Genomic DNA, 22,325 nt, shown 5'->3' with positions numbered 1-22,325 from the left:
AAGAGGCAAAAAACTGCAGTTCCAGGAGCCAAGATGGCAGAATAAGCAGTAAATTGCCATGACTGTCCCATGCTGGCCTCCAAACAACCATAAAATAGCACCCCAAAACAAATCCTGGAATAGCAGAACCAGCAAAAAGATGGGGGAAACAATCTTTGAACCCAAGAAACTTGCATACAGACCAATAAAGGTCTGTATCACTGGGGTAAAAGGGGAGGAGCGCAGTCCAGGACAGGAAGCCATCCCAGCAAGCCAGCCACAAGCCCCACCCTAGCACACCAGTGGTAGATCCTGAGCCTCAGTGTTGTGAAGCAGGCAAATGCCAACACCAGGACCCCCCCCTCCCCATGTGCCTCAGCATAGCCTGGCAAACAGGCAGACTCCAGCTCTGAGAACTGGGGTACTTCAGTATAACCCCAGGCAAAGAGGCAACCTCCAGTATCCAGACCTCCATGCTCCAGTGTAGCCCTGGGCAAACAGATGAACACCAACCCTAGGGGTGCCCAAACAAACAGGCAGCCACCAGCTCAGGGTGCCTGCCACATGCTTTAATATAGCCCTAGGCAAACACAGCTGCCAGTGGCCAGACTACCACAGCACCTCAGTGGAACCCCTGGAAAACGTGGAAACACCCTACTGGCCTCAGCACATGCCAAACACCACCGTTAAGACCCTGGCTCGGCATCAGGTAAGATGTCAGACCTCTCTGGCCACCAGCAGCATCAGCTACCCCCTACCCCACACCCTCAGTGAAGCACCAGACACGAGGATCCCAAGTGGGCCCCAGGGTGGCATCAGTGCAGCACCAGGTAAACAGCTAGCACCTGCACCCCTGGCACAAGAAACCTGAGAGCAGAGCTCAAATTTAAAAGAAATGGAAAAGACCAACAAAGACGAGCAAACAACAATTAGAACAACAATAAATCTGACCATAGGAAGTTATTATGGTGACAAGGAAGATCAAGACACAAACTCGGAAGAGGACAACAGTGTCAAAATACCTATGGGAAAAACCCCAAAGAAAAACAGGAAATGGTCTTAAGTCCAGAAACAACTCATGGAAGAGCTCAAAAAGGAGCTTAAAAATCATATGAGAGAGGTAGAATTAAAGTTGGGAAAAGAAATGCAAACAAATGACGAAAAAAGAGTCAACAGCTTGAAAAAAGAAAACAACTCCTTAAAGAATACAATTGGCCAAATGGAAAAAAAAAGTGCAAAAGCTAATTGAGGAAAACAACACCATAAAAGTTAGATTTGAGCAAGTGGAAGTTAATGACTCTATGAGACATCAAGAATCAATCAAACAAATTCGAAAGAAAGAAAAAATGGAAGACAACAGAAATGGGAAAAGCAACTGACCTGGAAAATAGATCCAGTAGAGATAATATCAGAATCACTGGGCTACCTGAAAGCCATAATCAAAAGGAGGACCTGAACAGCATCTTTCAGGAAATTATCAAGAAAAACTGCCCTGATGTTCTGGAACCAGAGGGTAAAATAGGCATTAGAATCCTTAGATCACCACAGGAAAGAAATCCCAAGATAAAAACTCCAAGGAACATTTTAGTCAAATTTTAGAACTACCAGGTCAAGGAAAAATACTACAAGTGGCCAGAAAGACACAATTCAAATATTGTGGAGCTACAATCAGGATTACACAGGACTTGGCAGCTGCAACATGAAAAAATCTGAGGTCATGGAACATGATATTCCAGAAAGCAAAGGAGTGAGGACCACAACCAAGAATCACTTAGCTGGTGAAATTAAGTATAATACATGAAGGGAGGGGGAATGGTGATTCAACGGAATAGAAGGATTTCAAGCTTTCATAAGGAGAAGACCAGAATTAAACCAAAAATTTGATATCCAATATCAAGACCTAGGAGGTCTACCTTGATAAACAGGTAAAAAGGGAAAAGAAAACATAAGGGATTCAATAGAGTTAAACTGTTTACATCCTACATGGGAAGATGATACTTGTAATTCTTTAAAAATGTATCACCAATGATACAGCTAGAAAAAACATACATAGACAGAGGGTATGGGTATAAATTAATGGGAAGGAACAACCAAAAACAAATTAAGGGATGAGAAAGAGGAATTCAATGGGTGCAGAAGGAAGGGAGAGGTAGAATGAGGTAAATTATTTTACATGAAGAGGCATGAAAGACCTATGACAGTGGAGGGGAAGATAGGATAGTGGGTGATGGGCATTGCTTGAACCTTATTCTCATCAGCATTGGCTCAAAGAGGGAATAACATACACAATCAGTTAAATATAGTAATCTATCTTGCCTGACAGGGAAGTAGAAGGAGAGAAGATTAAGTAAAAGGGGGGTGATGGGGACTGAGAGAAGGGAGGGCAGATCAGGGGAGGTGGTAGACAGAAGCAAAACACTGATGAGGAGGGAAAGGGTGAAAAGAGAGAAAAGACGAATAGGATGGAGAGAAAAACACAGGTAGTAATCATAACTGTGAATGTGAATGGGATGAACTCTTCCATAAAATGGAAGCAGATAGCAGAGTGGATAAAAACCAGAATCCTACAGTATGTTGTTTGCAAGAAACACATTTGAAGCAAAGAGACACACACATAGTAAAGGTAAGGGGCTGGAGCAGAATCTATTATGCTTCAGCTGAAGTAAAAAAAAAAAAGCAGGCGTAGCAATCCTGATGTCTGATAAAGTAAAAGCAAAAGTAGACCTAATTAAAAGAGACAAGGAAAGAAACTACATCTTGCTAAAAGGTACCATAGACAATGCAGCAACATCAATACTAAACACATATGCACCAAGTGGTGACGCATCCAAATTCATAAAGAAGTTAAGTGAGTTACAGGAAGAAACAGGCAGCAAAACTATAGTAGTAGGGGACCTCAACTGTCCCACCTTAGAAGTCAATAAATCCAACTAAAGATAAAGAAGAAAGAAACTAAGGAGGTAAATAGAATATTAGAAAAGTTAGATATGACAGACTTTTGGAGAAAACTGAATGAGTACAGAAAGGAATAAACCTTTTTCATAGCACCTACATAAAAATTAACCACGTAACAAAGAGGCAAAAGACAGTCCCTGCCCTCAAGGAGGCTATAATGTAATAGAGAGAGACAACATGTAAACACACTCACACACACACACACACACACACATACACACACATACACACACACAAAGTAAGCTACAATACAGGATAAATAGGAAATAATCAACAGAGGGAAGGCACTAGAATTAAGAGGTGTTGGGGAAGGCATCCAGTAAAATATGGGATTTTAGTTGGGACTTAAAGGAAGCCAGGGAGTAACGCCTGTAGTATCTACCTCACAGGATTATTTTAACATAATTCAAAAATGATAATTTACATGAAGCACTTTGCAAACTTTTAAGAAGACAATGTATGCATCAGTAATTATTATGTAATGAAATATGAAAGAGAAATGGTTCAAGTCAGGGATGAAGATGTTCTGTGAAAGGAAAAGGAGGAAGGATTGGGTCATAGCAGGAGGCAGGCATGAACATTACAGAGAATAGAGAATGAAAAGATCTAGAGGATAAGTTATTTAGAGAAGGGAGGGGCAAGAGCTAAACCTTAGAAATGAGTGCTGTAGGGGCAGCTCAGTGGATAGAGTTCCAGCCTTGGAGTCAGGAAGACCTGAGTTCAAATCCAGCTTTAAATACTTGACACTTACTAGCTGTGTGACCCTGGGCAAACCACTTAACCCTGATTGCCTCACCAAAAAAAAAAAGAAAGAAAGAAAGAAAGACATGCTGAAATACACTAGCCTGTGGTTATTATTTGCTTTGACTACTCTATCTCAGGACTCCTACTTTCCTCACACCTGACCTTTAAAAGGAGTCTTCAGAGTAACAAAAAAAAAAACATATTGAGTCTATAAAATGGACTTTTATTGAGTTGAAAACTACAGATATGGTAAAAAGGCAGTTTATTTTTTTAAAAGGCAATTAAAATGTGCAAAACTGAGTCAAAACTGACACAAGACTGAGATCTAGTATCAATTCAGCAAATATTTATTAAGGAGAAAGGAAACTCCCTGAGGGCAGAAACTATTTTTTAAAAATTTGTATCTCTATCTCTTAGCACAATGCCTAGAACTTAACTTAGTAGGTACACAACATGTTTGTTGATTAAATGCCTGCTAAGTGCAGAGCTTGATGGTAACTGGGGAAAATACTTAGATAAACAAGGTTAGATAAGGCCCCTGCCCTCACAAATCTTTAGTCTAGTATCTGACTCACATTTCCTTGGAAATGACAGAATGCCCTAAAGATAGGACTATCAAAAGAAAACCAGGAAAGATGATTAGGGCCTAACATGAGTGGATTTTTTTTTTAATTGTCCCTGGAAAAATTCTTATGTGGCTTCCAATACTGTCTTGTCATGAGGATCTTATCAGACAAGTCCCTGAGAGAAAATAAAGAGAATATAAATCAAGAAATTTGTGCTTAAAAAAAAAAAAGGAAGAACCTTCTCTCCCACCCCCCTCATAACAAAGAAAATCCTGTTATCATATTGGAAGACTTTTTTTGGTCTACTATTAGACACAGGATTTTGATCTTAGTGGTTTTTCATCTTTCTGGTATTAACATAAACATTTACTATCACTAACTTGTTAGCATACATATTTTAAGTGAGCCAATGAACTTTCAAGGGACATAAGCTTACCTTACTTGCACAATTTTCTTATGAGTGGCTTAACAAGTTGTCATAAATTTAAAACCACTTGGATCATAGGCCTCTTCCAAGCTGAATTGTTTAGAAGAAGGAAAGCCAGTGGTATAATGGAAAGAATGGGGTTTGGAGACACAGAACCCAAGCTGAAATCCTGGCTCTGAAACTTACTACTAAAGTCGCAGAATAGCTTACTTTGGGCAAGTCAAGAGAAGTAACTCTTCTCAGTCCAGTCTGTAAAATATGAGAGGTGAACTAACTGTCTCTAAGATTCCTTCTGGCTTTAAATCTGTGACCTTATAATCCTTTGCTAGATAGCTTTAAGAACTGGCCAGATAAAGCAGAACTAGGAAAATGCATATACAAAGACTACACAATGTCAATGGAAAATAAAATAAAAGAAACTGAGCACTGTGTAATTATAATGACCACACTTGGCCACAGAAAAGAGATGAGGAAATGTACTTCCCTCCCTTCTTTGCAGAGGTGGAGGACTGTGGTTGTGAAGCACTGAATATACCATCAGACTGAGTTGGTGTGTTGGTTAGTTTTTCTGAATTGCTTTGTCCCCACTCTACTCTTTCTTTTTTATTCTTTTGATATGGGGGTGGTAGGGGATGGGGGCTATGTTCAGAAATGAAAGAAATGTAAAAACAGAACACACACACACACACACACACTAAATATAGCAATGAAAATTTTTAAACAGGTTACGTAACTCCTCCCAATGTTAAGACAACTTGAGTATAGACTTGACGGGCCAAAGAGCTGGTTGAAATTATTCCTTGAGGCCTCTTCCAGTTCTATGATTCGCTGGTACAGCGGCATCAGGGCCAAGTGGTTCCCTGATAGGCCCATGAGTTCTTGTCTAGCTCTGTTTTCTGCCAGCATTATCAACACTGATTATACTATAGCTCACCAGGCTCCAACAGGAGAGCAGGAGGAGGAAAAGGTATTGAGTTGCCTCACTTATTAATTATCCTTACTCTTTCCTCCCTCTCCCCTCCTCCGTCCTTATGCTTATGCTATGAGAGACAATTTACCCAGGGCATAGCAACAAAATACAATACAGTAAATATTTAATCACTTGTCTACCAGAGTTGTGTTTGTCCTTTGTGCTTGAAGAGGACCATGACATTAGGGAGATGATGACATGACTTGCAATTGACTTTGATTTGAGTTAGGGAGGTCTGTGCAAGGACACCAACCTTGCTTCCTCCTCCAGAGCCATCTGGGTCCAGTGGCCTGATATTCACCAGGACGACTGGAGATGACCCAGGATGCAATGGGAGACCCTGGCCCTTTTAAGCTAAAGTCTTTTCAGGTTCTCACTTTGAGTGAGGTAACTCCCATTCAGTGAATAGGCCTCTTTAGGCCCTGGAGGGGAAGGAGTGAGGGTGGAGGGGCAGGGAACAGTGATATAAACTTAGTTAAGACTGCCTATCCCTATTCTCAAAGATCTGTCTAATTGGAGGATATGAGGCTGGCACAAATAACAACATATACACTATGATGTGATAAATGCATTTGAAAGTTATCAAACAAGCAAGAAATGGGGGGAAAACATTACAGTAAGTTTCTCTGATTAAGGCCTCATTTCTCAAATATGCAGAAAACTGAGTCAAATGTATAAGAATACAAGGCATTCCTCAATTGTCAAAAGATTTGAACAGGCAGTTTTCAGAAGCAGAAATCAAAGCTATCCAAGTAGTTTAATCATTTTTCAGTTCTGTCTGACTCTTCATGACCCCACTTGGGGTTTTCTTGACAAAGATACTGGAGTGGTTTGCCATTTTCTTCTCTAGATCATTTTACGGATGAAGAAACTGAGGCAAACAGGGTTAAGTGATTTGCTTAGGGTCACATCATTAGTAAGTGTCTGAAGTCAGATTTGAACTCATAAAGATGAGTCTTTTATGACTCTAGGTCTGGCACATGAAAAAAAGGCTCTAAATCACTATTGATTAGAGAAATACAAATTTAAACAACTTTGAGGCACCACTTCACACTTATCAGATTTACTAACACGACAGAAAAGGAAAACAACAAATGTTGGAGGGGATGTGGGAAAATAGGGATACTAATGCACTGTTAGTGGAGTTATGAATTGATTCAACATTCTGGAGAACAATTTGGAACTATGCCCAAAGGGCTATAAAACTGTGCATACTCTTTGATCCAGCAATGCCACTATTGGGTCTGTACCTCAAAGAAATCAAAGAAAAAAGAAAAGGACTTATATGTATAAAAATATTTATAGCAGCTCTTTTCATGGTGGCAAAGAATTAGAAATTGAGGGGATTCCCATCAATTGGTGAATGGTTGAACAAGTTGTGGTATGTGATTATGATGGAATACTATTGTGCTAATGAAACGATGACCAGGATGCTTTCAGAAAAATCTGAGAAGACTTACATAAAGTGATACAAAATGAAGTGAGCAGGACTGGGAGAACATTGTACACAGTAACAGCTATATTATACAATGGTCAACTGCGAATGACTTAGCTATTCTCAGCAATACAATAATCCAAGACAATTATGAATGCTATCCATCTCCAGATAAAGAACTGATGGAGTATGAATATAGATTGAAGCATGCTTTTTTTTTCTTTTTTACTTTCTTCATTATTCTTGGGTTTTGGGGGTTTGTTTTTTTCTTGGGGGAGATTTTTTTTTGGTCCGTGTCTTCTTTTGTAACATGGCTAATAAGGAGAAGTTTCACAATACTGCCTATGTATTAATCTATACCAAGGAGGGTATAGATTTCTTCTCAAGGAGGTGGGAGGGGATAGAAGGAGGGGGGCAATTTGGAACTCAAATTTTTATAAAACTAATGTTAAAGTTTTTTGTTTACATGAAAATGAGAAATACATAAGAAAAAAAGAAAGTTATCAAACAAAGAGAGGTTAGAAAGGGAAGGTCTGCGCAGATTCAAGGGATCAGAGAAAACTTCTTGGAGGAGGTGACATTTGAGTTAGGCTTTAAAAGATGGGTGGAAATACAATGGCAAAACTTATTGACCATTCTATAATTGTTTTTACATCTTTAAGATTTTTTTAAAAGTACCTCCTTTATTGGAATACAGCAAGAACAAATTAGAAAATATTTTTCACTTGGGGAATAGCTCTTGTTCTTATAAATTTGAATCAGTTCCTTATATAGGGTGTACCAAAAATCCTAGTGCAATTTTAAGCCTAATTTGGACAGACTTGACATCCTCAGAGAAACTTGCTGTAAATGTTTTTTCCCCTAGTTAACCATTTTCCTTTTAATTTTAACTGTTTTGGTTTTGATTGTTCAAAAACTTTTATTTTATATAATCAAAAGTGTCCACGTTATCTTCTATGTTCTGTGTATCTTATCTATCCTTTCTATCTCTTATTTGGTCATTAACTCTTTTCCCCAGCCATATATTACTGAAGTATGCTTAACTTGTCATATAGAATTGTGAGTCATCTCTGGTCCAGTGGATAGTGAACTGGCCTGGGAAGAGGGAAGACTTGGGTTTAAATCCTACCTCTAACATTTACTGATTGTGTGACCCTGAGCAAGTCATTTAACTTCTTAATGGTCCATAAAACTCTTTAAGACTAGATGTTGCAGAGGAAGTATTTCTCTGGATTGGTGCTAGGTATTTCCTTGTTGGATACCCATCTACCAATGAAATCATGGATCTAATCCAAAAACATACACACACACATAATATATATGTATGTATATATGTATATGTATATATATATGTGTATATATATACGTATATATACACATATATACATATATATACACATATATATGTATATATATGTGTATATATATACGTATATATACACATATATATACATATATATACATATATATACATATATACATATATATACATATGTGTGTGGTATGAAAAGGGGTGGGAAGAGAGAGAGAGAGAGAGGCTTTGGGGGACCTTGGGCAAAGTTGAAACTTCATAATATAATAATGAGAGCCATGAAGGCATTTTTTTCCTTTGCTCTTCTCAGAGCACTTAGTGTGGTTTGAGACTTTTTTTTTTTGCCTGAGGTGAATCACAGTAGGATTAACCTGCTTGAATGGCCACTCTAAACTGGCTCTGGGAAGATCTTGCCTGTCTCCTGGTTTTCTTCACGGTCATATGGCAACTTTATTATGTGAAATTGTTATTGTAGAATAACTACTACAGCCCACAGATGTGGGAGTACTTTTTGTCTTAACACAAACAACGTGGGCGGGCGTCTCCTATGTGATAACTTTGCATGGACTTTTGGGGGCCTAAGAGTAAAAGCTTTACTTTATTTAACTTTTTTCAGTTGCAAAGTTCTCATCTGATACCTACAATACCCTGTGAATCAGGTAGGGCAAGTTTTATCACCATTTTGCAGATCAGAAAGCTCGGTAACTTGCCCAAAGTCACACGGCTAATAAAAGCCAGAGAAAAGATTCAAACCCAGCTCTTCCGATTGGAAGTCCTATGTTCTATCTGTGGCATCGTACCTGGGAACTAAGATTAGAACCAAAAGACATTGAGTGCTAAAATTCTTTCTCCTCCGCCAAGTGCCTTGAGATCCTCAGGTAAATGGTTCTATAGGAAGACCGCTCTTCATCAGGTTTTGATGAGTGATGTGAGCTCTGCTGTGCATGGGAGTGAGTCACCAAATGAGATGCATTCACCATTCCATAGTTGCTTATGTAACTTCTAAACACAGGGCTTTGTGTTCCAAACAATGACTGATCTGCCTGGGGCATAACAGAGTCCGACTTCCTGAAGTGAATGTCCACAAGCGGAAAAGAGTAGTTACACATCTGAGCTTAATCAAAGCATACTAGCAGAGTTCGTTTCAGTCACGGTGAGTAGATGGCAACTCATTCAGAAGCTGACCTTTTCCTGGTTTGTAGAATGACCTGCTCCATACATCTGAGGTATGCCAAGCCTCACCCACAAGGACCCATTCAACCTCATTCAATGGCTCCACAAACTTCCCAACAGCAATGACTTTCCCAAACCCAAAGATGTCTAAAATTGACCCTCCAACCCCCAGACAGCTGACAGGCTGGGTTCTATTTGGTCACTTCCAGGTTCCAGATCCTGGAGCAATTGTGGCAGACTCACTGGGGGAAAAAAAGAAGAGGAAAAAAAGCAGCGACAATCTTAAGAGGTCTGAAGATTTCTGTAGTTTGGATGCATCTATGGGGAAGCCAGCACCACTGCTGGGTGTCTGAATGGTGTTGGAATATGCTGCAAAGGATGCTGTCCAGAGACAGAACATCTCTCATCAAGGGACTCCCAAACCAGGAACATTCAGAAGAGCTCCGGTTTAGATTATGTTCAGCTTGTGGCACTGGGGCATTTTCTAGTAAGCTCGTCAGATAAATGCTGGGGTGGGGTGGGGTGGCATATGTTCTTCAGAGAATTAAGGATGGGCAACAAGATCTGATCGAGGTTTTCTTGGACACAGAGCTATGGTGTCCTGCAAGTCCTTGTTGGATCAAAAATGGGAAAGCTTAGAATCATCATCAATTGTACTCCTGGCATTCCTGACCCATGGGTGACTTGTCTTAGTTATAGGCTAGCACAGGGGTGGCTGGTAGCCACAGATGTCAGCTGGCAAGAAAACAATGGGGATTTCCATATGAGTAGAATGCTTTTGGTTTTCAGAGAGAAGAGAGGAAGGAAGGAAAGAAGGAAGGAAGGAAGGAAGGAAGGAAGGAAGGAAGGAAGGAAGGAAGGAAGGAAGGAAGGAAGGAAGGAAGGAAGGAAGGAAGGAAGGAAGGGAGGAGGGAGGAGGGAGGAAGGAAAGAAAGGAAGGAAGAAGGAGGAAGGAAGGAAGGGAGGAAAGAAGGAGAAGAAAGAAGGAAGGAAGGAAGGAAGGAAGGAAGGAAGGAAGGAAGGGAGGGAGGAAGGGAGGGAGGGAGGAAGGAAGGAAGGAAGAAAACAAGCATTCATTAAGTGCCCGGCATTCAAGTGCATGGCAGTTTATAAATATTGTCTTATTTGATCCATACAGCAATCCTGAGAAGTAGGTGCTATTAACTCCATTTTATAGTTGAGGAAACTGAGGTAGCGTGAGTTGCCCAGGGTCACATGGCTTGTATAGATTTCTGAGATAGGATTTGAACTCAGGTCTTCCTAACTCCTGGCCCAGTGCTCCATTCACTGTTCTACCTGGCTACCTACATGTAAAGCTTTAAAAGGCAATTAGTTCCAACAGTCCCAAGTTGGAATGTAAAGATCAGGGAGAAAAGTAGTAGCAATGTTTTTGACTCACATACTGAGAAATGTATACAGATTTGTGACCTCATCAGTGTGCACTCCCTCCTCTGGTATAGATTGCAGCTCCCTTCCCATCCTGCATAGTGTGTATCCATATCCTTTCCTAAACCTTCATAGAGTGCTCTGGAGGCTTTCCGCTGTTTCTGTGAATATCTTGAAGGTATCAGTGTAATGAGAGGCAGTACTGCACAGTGGATAGGGTTCTGCCCTTGAAGGCAGGAAGGCCCAGGCTGAAGACCTGTCTCTGACCTATAGTGGCTGTTTAACCCTGGGCAAATTACATAACCTCTCAATGCTCTGGACAATTCTCTAAAATCTATAAATTGCAGAGAAGGTGTTGGCCTGCACCAGTACAGAGGGAGTTTCCTCATGTGGGTAGGACACCCAGATCTATATATTCTGCCCTAGACTATCTCCTGAACTCCAGTCCCATATCACCAACTGCTCCTGGACATTCCTAACTGGATGTCCCAGAGACCACACACCTAACATGTCCAAAGTGGAATTCCCTGTGTTCTCACCCCCACCAAATTTACTTCCTAACGTCCCCATTTCTATCCTTGCAGTCACCCAAGTCGACAACCTAGGAGTCATCTTCAACTTTTTGCTCCCACTCATCTCACATATCCAATCAATTGCCAGGTCTTATTAATTCTGCCACCGTAACGTCTTATGTATCCTTTCCCTTCTTTCTATCTACATGACATTAGCGCTCACCTGTACTATTATGATTACATATATACATATTACTTATGTATATATATAATATATATATATATATAATTATAATAACCCCCTAAATTGGTTTCCCTGTTCCCGATCTCTCCACTTTTTAATCCATACACCACACAGCTGCCAAACAATATTCCTAAAGCACACATCTGATCATGCTGTTTTCCTGCTTAAGAAACTGCGGTATCTCCTCTTACCTATGGGATAAAATACAGATTCTTCTTTTCTGGCATTTAAGCCCTTTCCAACTTTGCTCCAACCTACCTTTCCATACTTATTAATAGCTAATAATGGAAGGGGGGAAAAAAGCATTAATTAAGCACCTACTGTATGCCAGGCCCTTATGCTAAACACTTTACCAAGATTATTTCACTCGATCTTCACAGCAACTCCTCGTTCACAAATGAGGAATCTGAGGCAGAGAGAGGTTAAGTGACTTGCCCGGTGTCTCAGCGCTAGCAGGTATCTGAGGCTGAATTTGAACTTGGATCTTTCTGACTCTTGGTGTGTTATTTTATCCACTGTAACACCTAGGTGACTCAGTACTTATTAAACTGAGCATATAAAATATGCTCACGCTATGTATACATATATATTATACATACATGCTGTATATGCATACATATTTAGCACATATACACACAGATGCAGATATACATATGTGTATATGTATATTTATATATGAAGTATATATTCAATTTTGTCAAACGTACTCCCCTTTATACAACACTAATTATGACCTTGAGGTTTTATGCTATCACACCAGTATCCCTAATGCACACTTGGCTGCATTTCTGGCATCCCAGGCTCCATTCCTCCTACCTAGTTTCAAAAACTCAATGACCTGTAAACAATTTTGGAATAGTCTCATTACGTGACAGTCCCTGGGAAGAGCAAGGCCTTCAAGCAATTAGAGATGGTTCAGAGAGGTTGAAAATTCTTCAAAAATACGCATAGTAACAAAGCCACTTTTACTGGGTATGCATCTGACTGAATTTAATTTAAAAAGAAGATTTCTAATGGCATGTAAGGAAATATGTCAAAGGGCCTCTTTGCTAAACATCAAATGCATTCCAACTCTCTTATCTAATCAAAGAGTCCTTTCCACAGCTGATATGTCAGACTGGTCCTGTGAATCACTCCTATGCCATGGGGAATGTGGTGGGGAGTACTTATTTTTAAAAGTTCAATGATGCTGCTCTTGGCATTAGCAATCCTGGTTGTCTGCTAGAGATTTTCGCAGATCTCTGACCCTCTCTAGCAGGACCTTTCTGGTCCCACTGCTCACACAAAAAACAACTCTCTACAAAATCCCATCTTCTAATTGCCTGTAATTTGTTTGGCTTTCCCATTATATCCTGAACTTCAAACGAGGTTTCAATAATTGTTTGAGGGCATGAAAAAAAGTCTGGTTTGTGCTTACTTACTGGAATTGGAAGCAATTACTGTGTTCCCTATGCAAGCTGCTATTTGCATCAACTCTGATAGATTTTCTTTATTTAAGAATGGTTTGGGTTTTTTTATTTGACAAAGCAGAGCTGAGTTAGAGACTGAAGAACGGAAGGGATAGATAGCAGCACCAGGGCTGGGGTCTAAACCAGGGCAGAATTCACAAAAGCTGCCTTGCAAATTTGTGGATGAACATCAGTCTGGGTCTATGAGTCTGTTAGATGCAGATCTCCCTCGGCCAGCTCAGGGGACATTCTTAGTTCTTTCTCTCTGTATGCAGGATCTGAGAGTTGTCCTACCTTACATCGTTTTTTGCTAATCAGCCCTGTATATCTGGGTCTGGTGTATTATAAAGCCAAACTTTGGAACGAGGAAACAGCTGGCTCAGGGTCAGCAATATCAGCCTTAGGAGAAAAGGATAGGATTTCTTTTTACCCAGGCTAACAACTCAGCAGACACTCATTCAGGCAGTTGGAAACTTACAACCAATCATCTAAACCATTCCTCAATTCCCCAAGTCTGTTGGCTGGGAGTCCCCACCACCCTTCCACCATACTACCAGGAGAGATAGTATGAAAAAAACTTGCAACTTTTCAAGAATCTGTGGGTAGAGTATGGATTCTATTGTGACACTTCATAGCTGTGTTTCTCTCGGCAAGTCAAGTCACTTCTCTGTGTCTCAGTTGGTGAGGAAGTCCTCAAAAATGTTCCTATTTGTGAATGACCTTGTGCTGGTCGCCTCAAGCCCTTGATCATGCGACAAAATTAAGCTGTATAGGGAAAGACTTTAGAGTTGAGAGGTCTAGTGGTATCGTGCTAAAAGTCCCGTCAGTAATCTATCAAATGATTCTTTTCATCTTTGAATCTGTGATTCTATAAGTGGAGGAAGGGGAGAAACAGCTTATAAGACTGGGGAGGGGTAGACTCCTAGGTAAACTTAGGAGTACTACTGCTAGTGAGTAATAAACCCTGTGAGAGGATAGGCTTCTCAGGTTGGTCAGATTCTAGATTAGTATGAAATGAGACTTGTAGACCATCTATTGCGAGGGATAGAGACTGGACCTGTGAATTCGGTGGTATACAGAACTCTCAGATGAGAAAAGTCCATCTACCAATGCAGAGTGACACCTTCTCTTTTAGAGATGGCCAGGGCCTAGAGGCTAAATAACTTTCCCAGGGTCACACAACCAGCATGTGTCAGAAATGGGATTTGAACATGGGTCTTCCTGGCTTGGAGGCAAGCTCCATTCACTACTCACGAAAGGAGGTTTACTAAGCCACAGAATGGAAAGGATAGAACAACCCTGGTTCAGTTAGACATAGCCTCTTTTGTCTTCCTATAGGAACACATCTGGGCAGCAGGGGCAGTGGGATGACTTCCAGTCTAGTGCAACATCTGACAGGTTGGAAGAGCACTGACTCCTTGTAGACCTTTAGGTGACCAAGAAGCCATATGACTTGAGCCTTAGAACCTTGGAAGAATTAGGTTTTGAGGACAGTTTCAATTCCTTTTAAGGAAAATCTGGACATAAGGCCATAAGACAAGCTAGCCCAGCCCACACATTGGGGCCCGAGGAAACACGACTTTTAGCACGATACCACTAGACCTTTCAACTCTAAAGTCTTTCCCTACACAGCGTAATTTTGTCACAGGATTGAGGGCTTGAGGCAACCAGCACAAGGTCATTCACAAATAGGAACATTTTTGAGGACTTCCTCACCGTCTACAGAGAAACCTTCAATCTGGAATCTGTTGAATCACATCCCAGCTTTTGGCAATTGTACACCTCCTTGTTTTATGCCTCATTTGATGATCACTATCAGAGGGTTGTTGCATGTGATTATTTCTTTTATGTCCCTCAAAGAACCTTGAATGATTTTGATGTATGGATGGGAGATTTCTTGTTGGGAAAGAACTTCTAAGGCATTTTACTTTACCAAATGCTTTTTTTTTAAAGAAACAAACAATTAGCACAATAGAGTCTTATGTTATCTACCTTTTTCCATTATGCGGCAAATGGCAAAGATATGATTCATTGGTGAATACTGCTTGTAAAAAAAGCCTTCTTTTCCCCTAATAACACCTTCATTGAGGATGCCCTAGATTCACACATTGATGGACATCACAAAGATTCTGTACCAGTGAGAGAATAGGCAAATAGGTCTATAGTTGTTGACGTTTTCTCGGTCACCTTTTTGGGGTCTGATGTTCATGGGGTCTGAGATTCTTTCCATGCCTTCAATAATGGAAAGCACCACCAGGTTCCAGTCTCCAAGGTTCATAATTTCAAAATTAGTCTCAACTCCTCACTTTCCCTCATCCCATATATCCCATCAGTTGTTGTTTCTACCTCCACAGAATCTTTCACTTCTGATCCCTTCTCTCCACTCATGAAGCCACCACTTCAGTTCAGGCCCTCATCTATTCTAGCCCAGACTCCTAACTGCTCACCATGACTCATGTCTTTCATTATATTAGTCCACCCAAAATAGTTTTCCTTAAGCACAGATTTAATCATGTTACCTCCCTACCCAACTTTAGTGACTTTCCATTGCCGCTAGGACAAAATATAAACTCCTCTGTGTAGCTTTTAAAGCCCTTCAAAACCTGGCCCCAACTTCTCTTTTTAGCCTCACTGGACATTATTTTCCCTCCCACACTCTCCCTTTACTGAAAACATGACACTCCTTCTCCCATCTCTGTGACTTCACACTGGCTGTTCTGAACGCCCAGAATCCTGTTAATTCTACCTCGTAGAGTACCTGCCTACTTACCTTTCTTTAACATGCAGCTCAAGCACCATTGTCTGTGCCATTGCCTTTCCTGATTCCCCTGCTAGTGTTCTTCTTCCCAAACTACCTTGTTTAACTTCATCGTACATATTTGAATGCATTTTCTTTATATTTATAACATACATGTCCATAGATGTCATTAGAATGAGTAGGAATTGTTTCATTCTTTGTACTTATATCCCCAGTGCCTGGCACAATACTTAGCACATAGCAGGTGCTTAATAAATATTTGCTGATTGAGTAATATCTTCCCTCTCATAAGCCCCTTGAACGTCAATTCCTCGCCATTCTCACAACTGTGTGTTGTCCAGCACGGATCTCTTCTACCTATACAAACTCTCCTGGAAGAGATATGTAACTTTCACATAGACCATTGGATCAACAGCATCCGTTGCTCAAATCGTGACATGCATTTAGATGGCAAATTTATAACTTGTCCATCAACATACAAATTCAGGATAGATAATAAGACAATATGTTGGCTCTGGAGAAAGAAAGCGGGCTGGGTGGCTTTTAGAAAATTGCTAGGTTCCTTTAATGACCCCCAAGCTTTTTATGGAAATAAAAGCCCATCTTTTTAATATCAAATTTCTACTTACATTGCTACTATGTCAGTAAGATGTAGCATACACTAGTCTACCCAAAAAAAGTGTTTTTAATGAATATCACAAAAAGAGCAATTAAAATGCACAAGGCAGGTGTGAATAGGCTGTGACATACAGCCAATGAGAAACACCAAAGAAGAGAATGTGTGATAGATCTCCTAGGCCGTTTATTCCTTGTTTCTCTAATTTGTTTATGATGTGACTTTTTACATGTGGGTCATGTACTCATATGAAGCTGATCTTTGCACCAGGTGGGAGGTGTTGGTCTAAAATTTAGACTCTAAATCTTATTTGATCCATGCTGTTATCCAATTTTCACAACAATTTTTGTCAAGTAGTAGAGGGCTGTGGGTGGAGGTGCTATAAATGGGAGGTGTTGCATGCACTTACAGTTGAGATCATTGTATTAATAATTAGTTATATTTAACTGTTTTATTTTGTTACAAGAGACTGCTCATAGAGTGAGAGTAATCTATAAATGTTATGATATAAAAATAAAATACATAATAAAACTTTAAAAAAAGAAAATGCACGATAGGAAGCAAAGATGGGCTGGTTACATGGCAAGGGAAAGGCTGACAGGTGGATAGTCAGTGCTGCACTTGCTATTTCGAAAGAAATCAAGAAAGGCCTTCAGTACATTAGTTGAACCCCTAGGGGTGGGGAGTGAATGAGTGGAAGGTCACGTACCAAAGTCACTCAGTGTGGACAGGCTGTGAATGGGTTGTGATGTGCGCCATGAGAGACAACTATCAAATTGATAAGATGATAGATCCAGTTTAGTCCTTTTTTTACATTCTATGAAAACTTACTGCCTGGTATACAACAGGTGCTTAATAAATGTTTATGGATTGACTACTGACTCTTATTTCTTACCTGCCGGCAGTTTCAGAAGATGAGAGAAGTTGCTGGAGTTCTCAGGCATATTTGCCAAAGCCAAAGCTCAGATAGGTTCTGGTTTCCTCACCATAGTAACATTAGCACTCAGAACTCAGGCTAACACAATTAGCAGTTAGGATAAGGAATTTGTGTTTACTCCCTGGACATTTTTGAAAATTATTCTCCCCATTAACTACTATTCTTTGGAAGTTGAGTTTTCATTATAGTACCTGCAACTCAACTCATCCCAAAATAAATACCTCTGAACCATATATGGTACAATATTTACTTCAAAGACACAGCAAAAATAAATGTGCAAATGTTTTCCCCAACACCATAGAAGCATCATTCACACACACACACACACACACACACACACCCTTAGGATTTTGCAGGATAAGAGGGAAGTAGCAAGGGAGGAGAGTGGATATTAGGCTCCTAGTATAGCTCAGTTCCTACATGGCTTAGTACCACCAAGTTCATGTCTAAAGCTAATAACAGTGAAGGCTTCTTCGGGAGTCTAGGTACTTTTACCCCTCCAGTCTCACTGCTAGGCTGGCTGCAACACCTGGCCCGGTCCAGATTTCCGTGGCTTGAGCTCCTGGGCCAGATTGTAGATTTCACTCCATGCACCTAGAACAAAAAGAATAAATAAAAAAGTCCATGATCCAGGCCTTTTTCTTAGGGCCACATGGCTGTGGGGAGGAGGGGAGTACAGAATGGCAGAAAGGCCATTCGCTTCTTGCCACATGATGTGAATGAAGGAATTATCTTTACTCTCAGACACAAATACAGCAAAGACACTTTCTGACCAGCAATTTTAAAGACACTGATAGTTCCAGGTACACAGCCAATAGAAAAAGTCCTCTCCCAAACACAAGGAGGGCTCCCAACCACATGCCTTCACCTCAACCAATGTTCCAGGCTCCTGGAAGCAGGTTCTCTGTGTCTTCTCCATGGAAAATACCATTTTAGGTGGTCTGGGAATGTACCAGATTGCTTATTACAGTACTATAATTCAAACATATTATAAGTTAAGCTTTCAGGGGCTGGCCTAGGAACCTAATCACTAAGAATAACATCATTCCTAGAGAAAAATGCATTCTGGTTTCAAAAGACTTACTTGATTTGAGTTTTCTTGGTATTTCCAGTGGTTAACCCAGGGCCCTCGCCTAATAAATACTTATTAATTGATGGATTACAAATGAACTTTTAGGACATCTTCAATTCATTAATTGGGGACTGACTCCTAAAAAAGGGAGTTGGGGAAGTAGCATAGAGGCAGATGATAAAACTTGATGAAAGGAAAGATTTTCTAGCAATTAAAGCTATCTAAAAGAGGAATGGCTACCTTGGGTGGTAGTAGGTTTCCTTTCCCTAGAGGTCTTCAAGAAAAAGATAACCATTGTTAAATGGGTTTTAGAGAAGATTCTAGTCTAGGAGACGTTTGAACTCTGTTGGACTCTCTTTGATTCTGGACACAAAAGTGTATTAATCTCTATTACCTTCATTAACATTAGGCTGCTAGGGTTTGAAGGTGGTAGCACCTGAATGGGACCTTAAGGGAAAGGAAACATTTTAACAGGAGGATATGAGGGTACTGGGGTCCACTCAAGGCAGAATGAGTTGGGTAGGATGTTTAGTGTAAACAAAGGCATGGGTGGAGATGGAGTAGCAGAATGGGGAATAGTGAATAGTTCGGTTTGACTAGAATGTAAAGTACACTAAAGAGCTATGTCTAGAAAGGCATGTCAGAAGCCACACTTTGGAGGACCTTGAGCACCTACTTTAAGAATTTGGAATCACTAAACAGATGATGGAGAGCCATGAAAATTCCTGAATTGAGAAGTATGGTGTCCTACAAAAACTGAATAGAAGGCAGTGTGAAGTACGGACTGAAGGCTGGAAGGGGACTTAAGAGACTAATAGCAGAAAAGGTGCTGACCAGTGGGATAAAATAACTGCCAAGGGGAAGTCTCCTCTGCAAAGGGTACCTAAGAATGGTATTACAAGCAGGAAAGGTGGAAGCCACCTGGAAGACCCTTTTTCAGAAGGAAGTGGGAAGTCCAGGGATGGAATGGCAGTAGAAGAAACCAGGGCAAATGGTCTTTTACATAGGGTTGTGAACATGAATGAGCTGAGGCTATGTTGCTAAGTGAGGTTTCCAGCATCTTAACAAGCTGACTTCCAGAATTTCTCCCCAAAGACTGGCAAGAAATAGTTTACAAATGAGAGTTACATCTTCCTACTATCCTAGCAGAAATGTACATAGATGTATTATGTATGTATGTATGTATGTATGTATGTATGTATGTATGTATATGTGTGTGTGTGTATGTATACACACACACACATATATATATGAAAATTTTTTAATTAAGTACTTAGAATAAAGAAAGATCACCTTTGTCCAGAAGGAATTTAAATTCTAATGGGGAAGACAGCACATATAGAAAGTGGTAGCCAGGAAGGACTGTTTTGGACAAAAAAGTCAAAAGGAATGGTAAATGGAGTCACGGAACAATCAGCTGACATGTTCTTTCTAGGAATGATAGTGGTGATTTCATTACTGTTCTCAGAGATAGACATGGAAAGGGAGGTGGAGGGAGCTTGAAGTCCTGCTCAGAAGTGGAGGCTAGAGAGATGTGCTAGAAGTGGTATGGCAGGCTTGGGTCCAAGCAAGATAAATTGAACTACTTTTATCTGACCAACCAAGAAGTTTGTATTTGTATAATGTTGCCCTTTTTTTTTTTTGAGGTGAGTGGCAGAAAGCAGAAGATGGAAATGAGCAGTATTATGGATCAACAGGTCTTGATAACCAGTCAGATGTGGAATGAGGAAGAGGAAAGAATCAAAGATGACCTTAAAGTGTTTCAAGAGTGGTAACCATGATAGAAACTGAAGCCCATGTTTAGGGTTGCATTCAAGGGGAGAAAATGACATGATAAGACGTGAATAAGACGTCAGACATGATACGTCTGAATTGTTGGTGGAACATGGTGTCCGCCAGACAATTGGAAATGCAGTACGGGAGCTCTGGAGGGAAGTTGGGGTGGAGATCAAGATTTGGTGATAAATGAAGCAAAGTTGTCAAGGGGAAAAATGTAGAAAGAGGGAAGAAGGACAAGAGAAAATTGGAGAACACTTATCTTAAAGAGTCATATGGACAAGAAGATTATGAAGGAGAGAGAGAATAAAAAAGTTAGAGATGTAGAAGAAGTAGGGGATTATAATGTCTCAGAAGTCAAAGGGAAACAGCTTTCAGAAGGAGAACAGTCAATAGTGTCTAATTCTGGAAAAGATCACAGAAGACTGAAAAAAAATAAGGCTGTTGGATTTGGCAAGAAGTATACCAGAGACCACAGGGATTCTGAATTTCCTTTGCTAGCATTCATGCTTGCATACTATCGCTCAGTTCAGACTGCACAAAAGTATCTGGAAATCTCATGGATAAATGCTATCTAAAATGGGCAAAGACAGGGAAGAACAAGGTTCTTGAGATACAAGATATAGTTATGAAAATATGACTCTTGGCATTTGCCACACTGAGCAATTTCCTCTGGTCACTGGAAAAATTGGGCAGGGTGTTGTCAGAGGTATGAAGACAGCATGGTGGTTAGGATATGAGACTGTCTAAGCTTACATAAATTCTGAGTGGGGGACAGGCACAAGAAGGGGGCTTTGGGGCCTAAAAACATATGATCTGATGAAGTGAAAGTGACCTTCTATCTTGCTTTCAGAGAATATTTTTTTCATATCCTTCTCTATATGAATTTCCTTTTGCAAAATGGTCACCATGACAAAAATCATCATGACTTTAAAACTGATTATTTAGAATTGCTGCATAAGAGATGCCAAATGTATTTAATGTAACATTTTAAGCTTGATACAGAAAGTACATGAATTACATGAAGAAAAAATGCTCTTCTCTCAATAATTCATGAAGATGAAGGGGATAGTGGCCCCAATAACCCAAAATAGCAGATGTTTAAGGGAAAACACTGTATTTGACAACAATCATAGGCTTTTCTATTTGGAATACTTCTTAGAAATAATCTAATCTAACCCCTTGAATTTATAGATCTGGAAAATAAAACCCAAAAAGGCTAACTGATTTGCTTAAAGTCACACTGTATGAGAGACATCCATTTATTCAAAAGCATTCATTAAGTGGCTTCTGTGTGCCAGGAACTGGCAGAATTAGCATTCAAACATGGATCTTCTAACCCCAAATCCAGATAGGAGTGAGGAAAGGAGGAATAGGAAAGCTGGTCACTCAGGAGCATTAGTTTCTCAACCGCTTCATAGAGAATTCTGAAATTCTGAAGTAATGAGCTTTGGAGGAAGTAGGGGTTTGGGGGGGAAACCTAAAGCTGCTTTCACTGCAAAGGGCTTGGTATTTTTCCTTTAAGATGCTTTAATAAAAACAAATCATAAAATCTTGGAAGGATGTAGAGTTAAAGTTATAGGCATGGTAATAGCTAATATTTTTAATTTGTAAAGAGTTTTTCAATGTTTCCTTGACCCTGCCTTCTCAAGCTCTCTCCCTGTCTGCCTCTTTTTACTCACTACCAAAATTCTAGAAAGACTAGTCTATACCAGCAGCCTCCATTGAATTCCTTATGTAACACAAGTCCCAAAGCCCACTGGGACTCTGTCCAAATCCAATGGGTTTTGAGTTCTCTGGAGCATTTCACACTGTTGACTCACCTCTTCCTTCTTGGTATGAGCTCCTCTTTATATCTTTGACCACTCCCCTGTCTCCCTTTCCCTTTCAGGCTTTATTCTTTAGTCCTGTTTCTCTTCTCTTTCTCCCTTTTTTACCTCTGGCTACTTTATCCACTTCATTTTTATGTCAATTCAGGATGAAGATAAGGCTGGATCCATGATTTCACTGATTTA

General features: G+C 40.1%; 1 protein-coding gene across 1 annotated transcript in view; it reads right to left on the bottom strand.

Annotated features, from left to right (window-relative positions):
- Positions 1 to 17,007: 17,007 nt before the first annotated feature.
- The window catches only part of RAD51B (RAD51 paralog B), a 911,937-nt gene continuing 906,619 nt past the window's right edge, over positions 17,008 to 22,325 (bottom strand). The window contains exon 11 of the mRNA XM_078151552.1: positions 17,008 to 18,056. Within this exon, the coding sequence (XP_078007678.1) occupies positions 17,974 to 18,056 (83 nt within the window). The 3' untranslated portion in view covers positions 17,008 to 17,973. The remainder of the gene's footprint in view (positions 18,057 to 22,325) is intronic.

Source organism: Phascolarctos cinereus, unplaced genomic scaffold (assembly GCF_003287225.1).
Source record: "Phascolarctos cinereus isolate Bilbo 61053 unplaced genomic scaffold, phaCin_HiC Scaffold_3;HRSCAF=262, whole genome shotgun sequence".
NCBI classification, from domain to species: domain Eukaryota; kingdom Metazoa; phylum Chordata; class Mammalia; order Diprotodontia; family Phascolarctidae; genus Phascolarctos; species Phascolarctos cinereus.
This window is presented reverse-complemented; position numbering and strand designations above follow the sequence as displayed.